We start from the raw sequence: 14873 nt of genomic DNA, 5'->3' as shown, positions 1-14873 counted from the left end.
GTTATTCGTTACCCTTCTACAAAATGTTATGACATGTTTGTAATTTTACTCTACTGGCATAATCACTATGTCAACATTAGTAACAGGACACACAATTTGCAGATTGATTGACTTTTATAAATGGCTTAACATTATACAACTGCTCTTCTATAATACTGTCTGATATTGTTATGGTAATTCATATGGTCAAAAATATGTGTAATTACGATACAAATGTTCCAAGGGTAATTTGTGAGTCTTACTCAAATTTAAATTAGACCTACTTGAATATTAGTCAAACATATGATAATTTGTGTTGCAAATTATGCTTAAAGATAGTACTCTTTATTTCTTATTTTAGTCATCATGTCAATTTTATCAACCAATCCTTCTCCATTTTAGCATTGTGCAAAGTAGTGAGGTATTTTCCTTGTAAGAAAAGTTTCTGAAATGTTACTGATTGTGTCATAACAATCAGGGGTGTGGTGTAAGAAGTATTTAGGTTATTTAAGTAAAAGTAGCAATGCCTTAATGGTAAACTACTCAATAACAAGTAAAAGAACAAAGTTTTACTCAAGTGTGCCAGCAAACTGAAGTTCCTGTTTCACAGAACAAGGCTTTTCCACTTTTTCTGTTAAGAAACTTCTCGTGTCATCATTGATACAGTGTCATTTCGATTATGCATGCTCTGCTTGGTACAGTGGTTTGACAGCTAAACTTAGGAGCAAACTGCAGGGGATGCAAATATTCAGTATTTATTAAATGCATCCTCTCAAACTCATGTTGGTAGTGATGAATTCAGAAAAGGGTAGGACTGCTGCCGACACAGCTCAGAACAACAGAAGCTGCATAAATATTATCAATGGGTATGCTCCTCAATACTTGTGTTCTCAGATAACAATAGTCCATACTCAGCATAACTGAAATACCAGGGCTAGTGTGTGTTCATGTAAAGTGCCACGAGGGGATAATATAGCCAGAAGTTTCTTTTTTTACACCAGTGCAATGTTGTGGAACAGCTTTCTATAATGATGGGGGCTTATAGAAGTCAGGTTAGGACTTTTTTATGGAACAGAGTAAAAGATTTATGATGAAATCTGCAATGACACTGTTACTTCATCTGTTGTTTTTTATTTCTTAAATTGTGGTGATGTGTTTCTGGATTTCAGGATTGTATTGTTTAATTTTTATACTGAATGTCTGTGGTTTTTTTATGTTATGTTTATATTTTCTTTGTCTTTGAACATCTTGGGACCATGTTGGAAATGTGTGTTTTTACTTTAACATGCTATCCTTTGGACTTTTGTCTTTTTATGTGTCTGTTAAATTCATAAAATCAATCAATCAATCAATCAATCAATCAATCAACCAAGTACCCCATTTCAGAGTAATGGGGTTTTAATTACCACATTACTCTGAAATAGGGCACCTAAAACACCCCATTTAAGAGTAATACTTAATATTAGTGGATTACTTACTTGCAATGACATACAGTATGTTATTACTGGGCATCTTGTACAGTATAGACTATATTCAGTTTAGTTTATATTTCCACATTTATGTTAGGCTGTTATAGTTAAATGTTTATTACATAACTCTTGAAATGTACTTAGCTCATTTTAACTACTTTAAGTCATATAGGCTACTGGTATTAAATCAATAGCAGTGCATCATATTTTAAGATGATAATATGAATCTGCAAGTAACTGGCCAACAGCTTTTTAATAAATAGAGTGAAGTAGCTTAACTTTAGGCTAAGGCTACTTCTAAGTGGAGTAGAAGTAAATTATAGCCTTATGAGTTTAACTATGTAAAGTATAGGATAAGCTAAGTAGGTCAAAATTTTAAGTAAGAACAACAAAAGAACCTTTTGTCACTTTTAGCCTGATGGTAGCCTCACCTGTGAATGACAGAATAATGTGTGTCACTACATGAGCAGACCCCTCTTAAATTCTTAGTTTATTTGCACCGCTGCAATCTGCTAAAAGCGGGTTAAAACACGACTCAAAACGAGGTGTGCACTCGTGTGGGGCGTGTGATGTGAAAAAAAGTTTGGGAGTGAAAAACAAAAGTAATGCGTCACAGCTTGTCCACCTGTTTGGCTTCCTAACTGTTAGCACTGTAGCGCGCGCGGCTCGCACAGATAGATGGTCTGTGCAACTTCACCACACTGCAGACACCTACACTCCCAGGCTAATGTTTTATGTCAAAACCGTGCCAACCCTGACACGGGCAGGGGCGGATATTTCCTTTAAACGGGTACTCTGTAGCCGAAGACTCCGGTCCACTGTCACCTCCACCTCGGCGACCCAGAGGGAGCAGCAGGACGATAGCAGCCGCGGCACCGCTGAACATGACTCGGCACGGTCGGAGTCCCCCGGATCCGGACCCGGACAGCCCGGTACAGGAGGAAGATGCGGCACCACCAACGCAGCTAATGAGATCACCGTAGACTTTGACCAGAGCCAGGAGGCTTATAAGAGCAAAGACTCATTAGAGCTGCTGAGAAGTTTGGTGGTTTTCAAACTCTGCTCCTATGACTTCCTGGTTGATAAGAATAAAGAGGTAACGAGGTGATACCTGCATAAAGATAAAATCTGTTTGTTAATGTGCCTTTTGTTCCTCGGGTGACTTTATAATGACACTGCAGGCTATTAAAAGTCAGCATAATTGTTTGACATTTTCACACAGCACAATGGGGAAAAGGGGTTGTTAACACTATCAACCAAAAAACAAGTCTGAGTTATATAGGCACTAGACAAGGGAGTCTAGAGACATTATCAACTTTTATCACATAGCAGTGTGCACATTTAAACAACCTGTCTCAGTACTGACAGCTTATTGATAACAAGATACGTCTATGCTATAACATGAAAGGCCTCAGGTTGTGTTCAATGCAAACCCTCAGTCAGTTATATGTCAAGTCTGAACCCACAGGCCCGACTGTTTGCGCCTCAGGCTCACGTGTAACACTCATCTCTCAAATTACAACCTGTTTTTCCAAGCATGTAAGTGAACCCCTCTGAAGCCCATGATGCTCATCCTCAGCTCGATGTCATGCCAGTTTTTACTGTGGTGTAATATTTATACACAGCATATTGAATTGATTGGTGATAACAAGACACACTTTACATTCATGAAAATATATCCTTTTCAGCCCATGTTGTGAGTCTTTTAATAGACTGCAGGTTAATTCTTTCAGCAATTATCACATCTCACTTCATGTAATCAATGAAATAAATGTAAAGCCGGAAGCTACACCGAATGTGAAGTAGTGATCTAATCTGATGTTAGTGTGGTTTTCAGTTGCAACATGTTATCCTCTGTCATTGTTTTAGTCTGACATGCCCTGTGTAGTTTCTAGCTTGAGGGCAGCAACAAGATTTGTATTTCTTTTGCTCATGAAAGAGCAACTTGCTGCTTTTTGTCTTTTTTTAGTCTGTCAGGTAAAACCTGTTGCCTTAAAACATGCCTAGACATAGCCTGTTTTTTTCTGGGACATCATAGTTTACATAATGTCAGCCAAATTACATTGTGGAATTGATTTAAATGATTAATGAGAGTTTATAGTTTACCTATCAAAACTGGTTATAATGTCTTCTCTCCTTCTGTTCAGATAATGGATCTAGGTAATAAGATCCTGGGCCAGAGAGGCTTCAACCAGTTCATGAAGATGACATTTTATGGGCAGTTTGTGGCTGGTGAGGACCATCGGGCCATCAAGCCGCTGATCCAGAAGAATCAGGCCTTTGGTGTCGGCTCTGTCCTGGACTACAGTGTTGAGGAAGACATCAGCCAAGAGGAGGCTGTGCAGAAAGATATGGAGTATGAAAGTTGCGGTATTACCATACATTTCAGCAGATATTAAATTCATAAGATGGTGTGGTCAGTGTTTCATGTAAACTGTTCAACAATTAATATCAAAGTAAGAGGAATCATGGGACTACTTACTGAGAAAAACTGACATCAAGTTACAAATATCATTTCTCCACTGTAAATGGAACTGTAGACCCTAGAGTATTTTCCTCTTGTTTGATGCCAAAAATAGATTTATTTTTATTCCAACCAGGAAGTAAACACCCTTTAAAACCTGATTTGTTGGCTCTGACATGGCCCCTCACTCTGGATTGGCTGTCTGGACAGAATTTCTCACTTGTTAGGAATCCTGTCACATGAGAAGCACAAGGCTGCTATGAGCTGATGTAAACTTGGATGACAGTGCAAGCCTTATGCAAGCAGTCTCTCCGGACAGCAGGAGCAGCAATGTTACTTAAGTTGTAGCTCTGGGCATTCATGCAGTTTGAGTAATTAGGACATCTCTTCGTCCAAAATTAAATTTGGACATTTTGGCTCATTTAGGATTTGGTTCACAGTCACATCAGTGAATATCACATCAGTGACATCGCTAAAGTGAATATTTTTTGATGCCCATTTCATTCAAGTGAAAAAGGCAAATGCATTTGTCAGATTTACCTATCAGGAGCATAATGCTCAGCCAAAAAACACTGACCTTTATTCTCTCACACAACACCTCTACTTTTATAAAGGTCAGGTGCAGTGAATAAACAAGGTGGCTAGGCAGTAAGTATCCAGTGTTTAAGTCTGTTGACGCAGACTGACAGCTGACTGCAATGTCGGCTTGTGCCAGACCAAATGTCCTTTATTCTTGTTTTATTGTGTTATCACATCCTGTGCAATGATAAAGCTCCCAGGCAAGCCCTTTGCTATGACTTTTTTGACCCTTCTTGTAAGTTTTTCATACCATATCACTAGTAACAGGATATCACTGCAGAGCTTTGATATACTGTGTCTAGGGGATACCTGCTTGGAAACATCAAACGAGTTATCAAATCTCAGCCTATAAAGCTTTTGTTTGGCGAACGTACACCTTAAAACCTAAGGCAGGACGACAAGGTGCATTAAGCCAGCTTGATCTCAGAGAGCACTGTTTGACAGGCACCCCAATGATCTGTCAAGATAGCAACAAGAACATTAGTCTGCTCCTTGCCACAGAAAGAGATATAAGGAACAGAAGAGAGCCCTGGCTTGATGTTGAGAGCATGATACTTACAATGCCAGGGTTCAGATGCGTAGGCCATCTTAACTAAAAATATAATCCCTGATTTTACAGTTAGGATTTGACTCATGCAGGTTTTTGAAGGGCACTACTGACATTTTTGTAACAAAGCTGCCGATAACCAATATTTTGTGCCAGATGTCAAATTCAATTAAATCTTTTGACGCTAAAAGATTGGCTATAATCAGTGCTTCACAGTGTAACACGGAAAGCATCTTCAACAGAATTGAAGGTACACTTAATCCTTCCTCTGACAGCTGGGTTACTTACCTCAGCTATTCAATGCTACAGAAAACATTATGATTGGTTTTGATTTTTAGATGAAAAATGAAAGTACATAAAACAATACTGAACAAGTGGCCTCAGTGACTAAGTAACATCTGTTTAAGGAAATAAACGTTCAGCTGGTGTTTAATGGATTGCATTGGAATCACATCCAGATTTCTACAATAAAAGTGCTGGCCAAATGGCATCTAATGTTAAAACAAAAGAACTCCTAGCTGCCTTCCCACTGACGTCCCTTATGTCCAGTCATCTGTCTGGTTACATGAGCTGCCCAGTGCTCCATGATGAGGGTAGAATAGGTCAAGTGTGGTGTGATGCTACAACTGCCCTCACCAGAGGACCAGCAGACTGACAGCGAGACTATTCAGCACATATAGGATCACTAAACACAAGGTCAGCTTCTGGCATGACACTGCAATAAGGCCAAAATGTTCACAGACAGAGTTCAAGTTCTCAAATTGAACTCTAAAATGCCAGATATTTGCTAAAATCCCGATGCAACTTACATTTCTAATGATGCTCAAATTCAGGGTAAATTAACTAATTGTATCCCTTTGTGTTTCCTCCAATTTAGCTCATCCATCTCGGCTGCAGAGAAAGAGAGCATAGGTAAGCTGCCTTGTTTTGTTCCTCATTTGTGGACACAGTATATGATGTAATTAGAGGTAATAGGGATGCAAATTTGTTTTCACCCTCAGGCAAGGACCACAGTGAGAAAAAATTTAAAGCACACAAGCAATTCGGTGACCGACGTGGGGGAGTGACTGGAGCCCGCACATATTTCTATGCTGATGAGGCCAAATGTGACCAGCATATGGACACCTTTATCAAATGTATTAAAGCGTCTGGTAAGTAAACAAAAGTTAAATTAAGTCATTAATACAATTTCTCTGTTTTGGCACTTACAGCTGTATCTGTTCTAAATCCGGTCGGTTCATATTGTCATTTTTGGTATTTTCTACCAAATATTGCAAATATTGTCATCCCTCAACCCATGGACATGTGGTCCAGTTCTGTTATACACTCCATTTATTACATGCAGCACACTCTTAAAGCATGCATCTACCATAATGTTAATATTTCAGTCTTAACATCATTTGATTTATTTTAAAACTAAGTGCCTGTGTCCTACCTCTAGGTGGGAGTACAATGGATGGCTTTTCTGCCATCAAAATGACTGCTCTAGGACGACCTCAGTTTCTGGTAGGCACTAAGGGGTGATTAGGAGGTCAATGCACCAGTTTAGCTGATATTCTTGCAGCAGAGGTGGGGTGGGTTGACATGTTTTTTTCTTTTAAAGCTCCAGTTCTCAGAGGTCCTGGTGAAATGGCGCCGATTTTTCACCTTCTTGGCATCACAGCAGGGGAAAGATGGCATGGAGGCCTTAGGGCAGAGGCTGGAACTAAAACAGATGCAGGTGGAGTTTTTCTTCTTCTGTTGACCTGGTGATGTCTGTGACCCACACAGTGTAGAGATGTTGCTACAGATATTTTTTCAGTATGTAAAGTGCAGTACCTTAGATTTATATACTGTATCCATCTAGGAATTCTTGACCAAACTGGGTGCAAAAGGTGATTTCTATGGCTGGTTTACTGGAAGAGAGGAGGAATCTTCAGGGTAAGCATGAACACAGACTACCAAAATAGACCAGAAATATCTCTGAAATATCTGTCACACAATGTCAGTGTAGGAAGTGGGGAAAATTATTTTGTTCAAAGCAATTTATAAGAAAATGTGGATATAAGAAAAAAGTGGCTAAGCTATGAAATGCAACCAAAAATAGTTTTTCTGGTTCCTGTTGATATCTTGCAATCCTCTGCCTCGACAGAACTATTGACATGCTTGACTGGAACAGCCTTATAGATGACAGAACAACGATATCGGACCTGCTTGTTGTCCCAAACGTAGAGGTCAGTGAAAAAAATAATGAAATTACTTTAAAAATGTTGCTAAGTTGTTTGTTTAAGACATTTAAAAATGCTCTGCTTGGTATAATAATTTGTATCTGATAAGGTTTTTCAATAAAAAGACCTATTACCTAAATAAAAATTACATCTCCTCCTTCCCCTTCATTGGAAAATCCAGAATCTATAAATATGCAAACATTGTTCATTTCATTTCATTCATTCAGTTTGTATGTACACACCTTAAACTGAGATTTAAGGTATGTACAGAGAAACTTTCCCTCTTCAGCAGATGAATGTGAACAAGAGTTTTCTAGTGTCAAAACTGCACATACATTATTCTGCACAGTGAAGGTCAAACATCTAAGAGACTTAACAACAACAAAAAGCACAATTCTGAGTGGATGGGGACTTTAGATATATATATATTATTCAAAGACCAAACATACTGAAACAATAGCTGACTTGGTCTTTGTTGTTCCAAGTTTTGCATCAGCTCCACCTGCCTTCAACCAGAATGTTGGCTGGTAGGGATGCGAAATCATTTATTATTAAGAACGATTGTAAGGATTTGCTACAACCTAGAGAATATGCTAGAGATATGTAAGCAACCGTGTGATGTAGAAATCCAAGTGTATTTAGGGTTCATTCCACTATCTAGGCAAACACCAGACAAGGTCCCCTTTATATGAAGAAGTTTTTGATACTTCCAGGACAAAAACTCATTTCAGGGAAATGTGAAAGTAATTACAATAAAAAGTTGAATAAAAATGTAGTCAAATATACTCTAATTTAAAACACTTCACTAATTGGCTCCAATCATGTCAATGTCAAGTTGGTAATGAACAGTTGTAAAAATGTAGTGTTTTGTCCACACACTTAAAAAGTTTTGTTATTTTATTGTTATTAAACTTGATTAATTATAAGTTCTCTTGCTGTAATTACAATTTGAAATTGATAAGGTCAGAGTTGCATCAATTACAGCTTTTGTTATCTTTAGCTTTTGTTATTTTATCATCTTCTAAATCCTTCATGGTTTGATGATTCTTTTAGAAATTCTTTTAGGGTTATGTCAAACTTTGAGTAAATGTGTGTGTAAAATGTCTCTATTCTAGAGCTGTGTTAGCTCCAATTTCAGGTGTGGTGCTGGGTTAAGGAAAGGCTTGAGTTGATTGCATGTCTACAGAAACTGGGCAAGTTACCATAGACATACAGCATCTGTTTTGCTTGGACTAAAGACAGCTGAAGGGTGGATGAAGTAAGAAGCACTAATAGGTGTCATGCTGTGTGACATTGTGTACAATCTCCTGGGTTGTTTGCCCAGCTAGGTGAGCTGGAGCCTCTACTGGGGGAGTTCACTATAGAGGAGGAGAAACAAATGAAGAGGATGTTGCAGCGCATGGATGTCTTAGCGAAGGTAATATTGCATACATTTAAGAGACTGATTACTGCACACACGTAGTAGCAAATACATGATACAAATGCAGGAGGAAGCACTTATAGTATAACTAAATATGGCATGGGCGGTGCAGTAGTGATAATTTATAGCAAGCTTTGTTTTCTTGGTTGCTATGACATTTTCTGTGTAGCGTCTTGCAATGTATCTTGTTTTTTCTTGTTTTTATGCTTATACAGTACACTAATATGAATAGATACTTTATTAGTCACTAAAAGCCATATTATACAGCAGAGCCATGTTTAATCTGTGAGTGTTGCTAAACCATGTAACAATAAGCACAATAATGAGCCTCAGGTATTCTTTGTATTGTAGAATTAAAGTGTCAGAAATCACAATGTATGTGTAGACAGAAACTGCGATCAAATGTATTTAGTTGAAGAGAGTTTCAACTATAAAAAATATTTTTAATTAAGCTGTAGCATAACACACAGTGTTTATTACAACAAACAAATTAGATCTTTTGTATCCTAGCATGCCTTAGAGAATGGTGTTCGCTTGATGGTGGATGCAGAGCAAACCTACCTCCAGCCAGCTATCAGCAGAGTGACACTGGAGATGCAGAGGATCTACAACAAAGATAAACCTGTCATCTTCAACACCTATCAATGCTACCTCAAGGTCAGAACACAAGTGGCAAAAAAACTGATTCAGATGTGTTAATGATGAATATGCACACAAAGCATGCAGACACTTGTCATAAAGTGTAAACAGACTGCTGTGAGGCTGCTAAGTTGAGGATGAAACAGTGACATGATATGATAATGTTGGTGGGAAATTGGGGAACATTATTTGTATTTTTTCTTATACACAATTTCAAATGAGAAGCCTTTTAGGTCCTGAAAGAGCTGAATGCTGCTAACATTAATCAGACATTCACTTGTCTAACATCCATTTTTCAACCTAATTGCTATTCTACAAAAAGTAAGTAGGTTTACCATATTATGACCTAAGTCATACAGTATCGAGAAATAAAAATAACACATACCATGTGTTGGATAAATTAGAACTATATAGATTATTGTTGGTTCCAATTAGTTGCTGTGCATAATGATACACCACTGCTTTGCTGCAGACATTGAGAAAATGTTGATTTTTCTTTTCCTATGAGGATGACTGTCATTTATGTGAAAACACAGCCATTGATTTTCCTTTCAGACAGATGTGGTGTCTGGTTGGTGAATGATGTTATGTGTTCAAGGCTTGGTTAGGTAGATTAGAAACAATAGACTTGACATATGAAAGAATAAAGACGTATGAAAGAATAAAGTGTTGTATTGTTTAGTGTCGTTCGATCTTGATGAAAATTAAAATGTTTTGCTCTGCTCAGCTCAATATACAAAATAATTGCTTCTAAAATTGTATCCGAACTTGATTCCAGTTGGGTTTTTTTTCTTACTTGCTAATGAGTCTATCGTCTCCTTTCTTGCTGTGCAGGAGGCTTATGACAATGTGACTATGGATGTAGAATTGTCTCGACGTGAGGGATGGCACTTTGCTGCCAAGTTGGTGCGTGGGGCCTACATGTATCAGGAGCGAGAGAGGGCTGAAGAGATTGGTTATGAGGACCCTATTAACCCTGACTATGAGTCTACTAATAGGATGTACCACAGGTAAGGGCTAAGAGCTGTTGAAACCCAACCTCCGCACCCTTATATTCACACTGAGAGGCTGTCCATTATTACTGTACTCTTATGCTATTGGACAGCAAACAGTTTAGAGTTACTCATCTTGCAAAAAGACACCTCATTTTTTTTACTTTCACCATCCCGATTCTCCCAAGTGGTTCACAGATTTGAAATGGCAGCCTTCTACTGACAAGCCCATGGCAATGGAAGAGCACAGGGATTTAATATCTAGAGAAGATGTCCTTCAGGGTATCTGAGTTTAAGATCTTGTGTCAGCAAGCTCCCGCCACATTGAGTTGTCCTTGTGCAAGTTACAGAAACCATCCAACTCTTGAGGTGCTGTGTCGTAACAATTCTCTGACATTCCTAGATAAAGACAAGCTGAAAGAAATAAGCCTGTGGGGATGTTTTGTACAAACAAGAGTAAAGGCCACCCTCCTCAAGCATTCAATTATACTTTGAGGTAAACAGCAACATAGGAAAGACACAACATCTGGATGATAGGCAAGGTTTGTTCGGTGTTTAAGAATGTTATTTTACTGTTTAGTTGTGTAAAGATAGTCCTACACCACTCAATGGTATAAATCATATATGCTAATGAGAAAGATGAATTGGATGATACAATGTAAGCCACAATATGCATACAATATACTAAATAACATATAGTTTAACGTTTTATCTTCAACAGTTTAAGAGAAAACGGTTGTGGTTATTCTCACTTCACATTGCCTTCCTTTTATGTGTTTGTATAAGGTGTCTGGACTACGTGCTGGATGAGATTGCGCTCAAAAGAAATGCTAACGTTATGGTGGCTTCCCATAATGAGGACACGGTGAAACACACCTTGAGGAGGTACAGTTTAAATTCTTTTCCTTTCACACGGTTGAAAACACAGGCTTGGATTTTATACTGTTTCTACATTTGCATCCATATAAACAAAGTTGTGTTTTCATCTCTCTCTCTCATTCAGAATGAATGAGCTAGGTCTGTTGCCCAGAGAGAACAAGGTGTACTTTGGTCAGCTACTGGGCATGTGTGATCAGATCAGCTTCCCACTGGGTGAGAAAAACACACACACTCACACGCTCTTACACCTAACCATAGAAACACTAGGTACTGCTTTTCCCTGCCCTACATAGGGTTGACAGTTAAAGCCCAGCCTCTGAGGATCAATGTCGGCTATCCTCCTCTATAGCTCTCTCAACTGTGTCCCTTAAGACCTTTGAGCTACGCACATGTACTCCATGCAGACCACATGGACTTCACAGGGTACATATGTAGAAGTCAGTCTGCGGCCCATAATGTGACATACAGTATTAACACAGAACACACGAACACACCTCAGTATTGACAAGCTGTCTTAATGAAGTGTTGCTGCCGGCTCTTACCACTTTGTTTGTCAGTCAAAGACAGATACAGCGGTGTCAAGCAGTTGTCTGTCAGTGTGAGGCTCAAGTTGAAACGGCCTTGACCAGCACCGATGTAAACAGACACACATTTGTTTCTTTGCTGTTTTCTCGAGGGATAGAGCAGTCAGTGCTGTGTCTTTGAATCCTGAAACAATAAAGCAGTTGTTTTATGTAACACAGAACATGGAGTTGAGATCTTTATTTGTCCATCACTATTTTTGAAGCTGCCATATTATTCGGTTTTCATGATTTTATTTTATTTTTTTCACTCAGGATGTTGTTTTCATGACTTTTTTTTAATTGTAACCTGTTTTGATGTTCTGAAAAATAATTGTGGATTAGCTAAAAGGGCATTTATTTTAGAGTTAGCCAAGGCAAAACTATTGCAGTGTGTAAGCCTAACTGGCAGACAACAGCACATCCTCTAATTCAAATGCAGCAAACTGAGGGTTGCTGTGCACCCTGCAAACTTGCCTGATTACAAGAATTTTAATCATTCAGAGGGAAGCCAATCAAGATGACTGGAATTTGTTTAAAATAGACTGGAAAAAAGATGCTGCTGTAGATGCTGAAGTCAGTTTAACTAGTCCAAACGTTTCACAATACGTTGAAGTGGCATTGATCTTATTTGTACACAAATTGAAGAATATTCTCATTGATCCAATTTGTCTACATGTATCATCTACATCCATATCATGTCATGCTACAAAGCCCCTTTTTCTTTTGTTTTGTTTGTCTCCCATCCCACCCAATCCAACCCCAGGCCAAGCAGGCTTCCCCGTCTATAAGTACGTCCCCTATGGGCCAGTGAATGAGGTGATGCCCTACCTGTCTCGGAGAGCCCAGGAGAACCGAGGCTTCATGAAGGGTGCCCAAAAGGAGAGGGAGCTGCTGTGGAAGGAGCTGAAACGCAGACTCGCCTCGGGGGAGCTTCTCTACAGACCGATGTACTGAAAGCACAGAAGAAGAGACAGAGAGAAGAGTGTGTCAACATGTCGAGTTTCTTTTTTTTTTTTTAAATCTTCTCTGCTTGATGGCTGCTACTGTGGCTGTCTGTTCTATCTCACCCTCTGTTCAGCTCTCTCTGGATATATGTCTCCTCTTCTACCCTGTCCTGGAGTTTTCTTGTTGATGGACTATTCTGAATGTCACTCTCTTACTCTGTCCTTTTTTTTTCTTTTCTGTGTTTCACTGTTGTTTTTCTCCATTGCTTGTTCCCCTTCTGTTCCTCCTTGATGTCGCCCACCTTCACCCCTGTCAGCTTCTTATATGCTCTGCTCATGTTCTCTCTATTTCTTTTCTTTATCCGCCTCTGTATCCATAAGCATTCCTCATTTTGTCTTCCCGTTGTCTATAGAGCTCTGGTATCCATCAAGTGGGCATCTTTACTGTTCTAAAAGGACTCCCTAAAATGTCAACGAGACCAGGGCAGGCGTTTCTTTTTATCACCCTATTTATCTTGGAAGGGGACAACAATAATAAAAATAACAGGCTTGATTTAAATGGTAGTAAAGGAAACATCAATATTCCCCTCCTATATTATTTTTTTTTGACTCATGGACAGCCATACAGTACCCCGAGGAGGCTTCTCTATATATTTGTGTGCTGTGTTTGAGGTTGCATAGCTGGTTTAAAAATGATGCCTGTTTGTGAATCAGTGAGAAAGTATAAACAGCTCTTCACAGCACATCCCTCTTCTCATAAGAGTGGGATGCTTTTGTTATAGTATTTACTGGGGGAAGCTATATTCTTGGTCACCGAGGTGTTACAAGAGAACATACAGTGTTCAGTATTCAGTGAGTGAATCTCCTTTTCATACAGACACCTGCAAGCCTGACAGGTTTTTTTTTTTTTTTTTTTTTGACACAAGTTAATATAGAAGGGAATAATAAATTAGAGGGTTTATTTTGGGTCTTATTGCATTATTATGGATTAACATTATGCATTTCTGTCTGTACATATGTTTGAAGCAGGTGATTCCATTTGCAGGTCACACTTTATGGACCTGTAAAATTGCTCAATAAATGAATATGTGCTCTATGAATATCCAAAGTCTACATCACAATTTTGTGAAAAGACAAACTGAATGTTATTGACTGTAATATTGCTGCCGTGAGCTGTTTGTACAGGTTAGATTGTTTGGGGTTTTAATTCTGTGACATATTCCACTTGGTTATTGATACACAATTAGTATTTGAGTCAGAGGGTAACCAAGCTTCATGATAATTATGGCCTTGTCATTTTATGAGAGCAGTCAGTGCTCTGTAGACCACCATTTAATTACCCATGATGCTACGCTCAATACAGATCACAGAAATTGGATGCATTAATCATTACTCAGAAGAAACTTTAGTGGCTGTTAAGTTTTACTGTGGCAAAGCACCACAGAGCTGTCACTGCTGCTGTATTCTGGTTTAATTAAGAATCAAGTCCACTTTTGATGTAAGATGTGCCTTCGGGTATACATTTGCCAACAAATCCCTTCTTACAGGGCACTGGAGTTTTCCTGGTTAGCTTCAGTTGCAAAGATAATTTAGAGGACACATTATAGTGTGGAAAATTCTACACAAGTTTCAAGTCAGTCAAAACCAGCACGGGCTCAGCATATTCTTTGAGACTTATCGACACTTCTCCCGACATTATAGCACACAGGCATGTAATAGAGGCAGCCGGAGCTAATTTACTTTATGTAATGATGTTGACATTGTGTTACGCAAGACATGAAGGATGGCATATGTAACAGATTTTGTTGGGCTCTTCTGGCATTAGTTCCACATGGTTTGATGTCTTAGATTGTTTGTTCGGCTGTGCCCTTGGTTTTGTGGGTCTCAATGGGACTACACAGCAGTCCGGTGCTTTTCAAAGCACAGCTACATATGCTGTGACAGGCCTTGATGTGAAAATATATTGAGCATCGTTTCTCAGGTTTGGATAGTTGAATAGATTTTGTTTTTCTGTCACACAATGGTTGGATTGGCCTGCTGCTTGCACTCAAGCAGCCACTTAATCTCTAATCGGAGTTGGTGTGCGAGTAGATGAACTGACAGGAGAGCGGTGGCTTTGAGTCACCCAGGAGTGCTGTGCTTTTTTTGTCTTTTGACAGCAAACTGAGAGATTACTGGCTCATTGTGCATA

The 14873-nt window shown here is 38.9% G+C and overlaps 1 protein-coding gene across 1 annotated transcript; it reads left to right on the top strand.

Moving 5' to 3' along the window:
* Positions 1-2042: 2042 nt before the first annotated feature.
* prodhb (proline dehydrogenase (oxidase) 1b) lies at positions 2043-13784 on the top strand. Its single transcript, XM_067570157.1, has 14 exons — positions 2043-2544; positions 3596-3804; positions 5916-5950; positions 6040-6189; positions 6480-6544; positions 6642-6758; positions 6885-6958; positions 7170-7251; positions 8570-8662; positions 9176-9322; positions 10139-10314; positions 11083-11181; positions 11300-11388; positions 12502-13784. The coding sequence occupies exons 1-14, from the start codon at positions 2176-2178 to the stop codon at positions 12690-12692; spliced, it is 1896 nt and encodes a 631-aa protein (XP_067426258.1). The 5' UTR covers positions 2043-2175; the 3' UTR covers positions 12693-13784.
* Positions 13785-14873: the final 1089 nt, after the last annotated feature.

The sequence above is a fragment of the Thunnus thynnus genome, chromosome 2, assembly GCF_963924715.1.
Source record: "Thunnus thynnus chromosome 2, fThuThy2.1, whole genome shotgun sequence".
Classification (NCBI taxonomy): Eukaryota; Metazoa; Chordata; class Actinopteri; order Scombriformes; family Scombridae; genus Thunnus; species Thunnus thynnus.
Note: the sequence above shows the minus strand (reverse complement) of the source record. Positions and strands in the feature narration are given on the sequence as shown.

Coding starts and splice junctions, on each gene's coding strand:
- prodhb (XM_067570157.1), top strand. CDS start 2,176: ATGTTTTATGTCAAAACCGTGCCAACCCTGACACGGGCAGGGGCGGAT. Junction 6,190..6,479: donor CAAATGTATTAAAGCGTCTG/GTAAGTAAACAA, acceptor TCCTACCTCTAG/GTGGGAGTACAATGGATGGC. Junction 7,252..8,569: donor TTGTTGTCCCAAACGTAGAG/GTCAGTGAAAAA, acceptor TTGTTTGCCCAG/CTAGGTGAGCTGGAGCCTCT.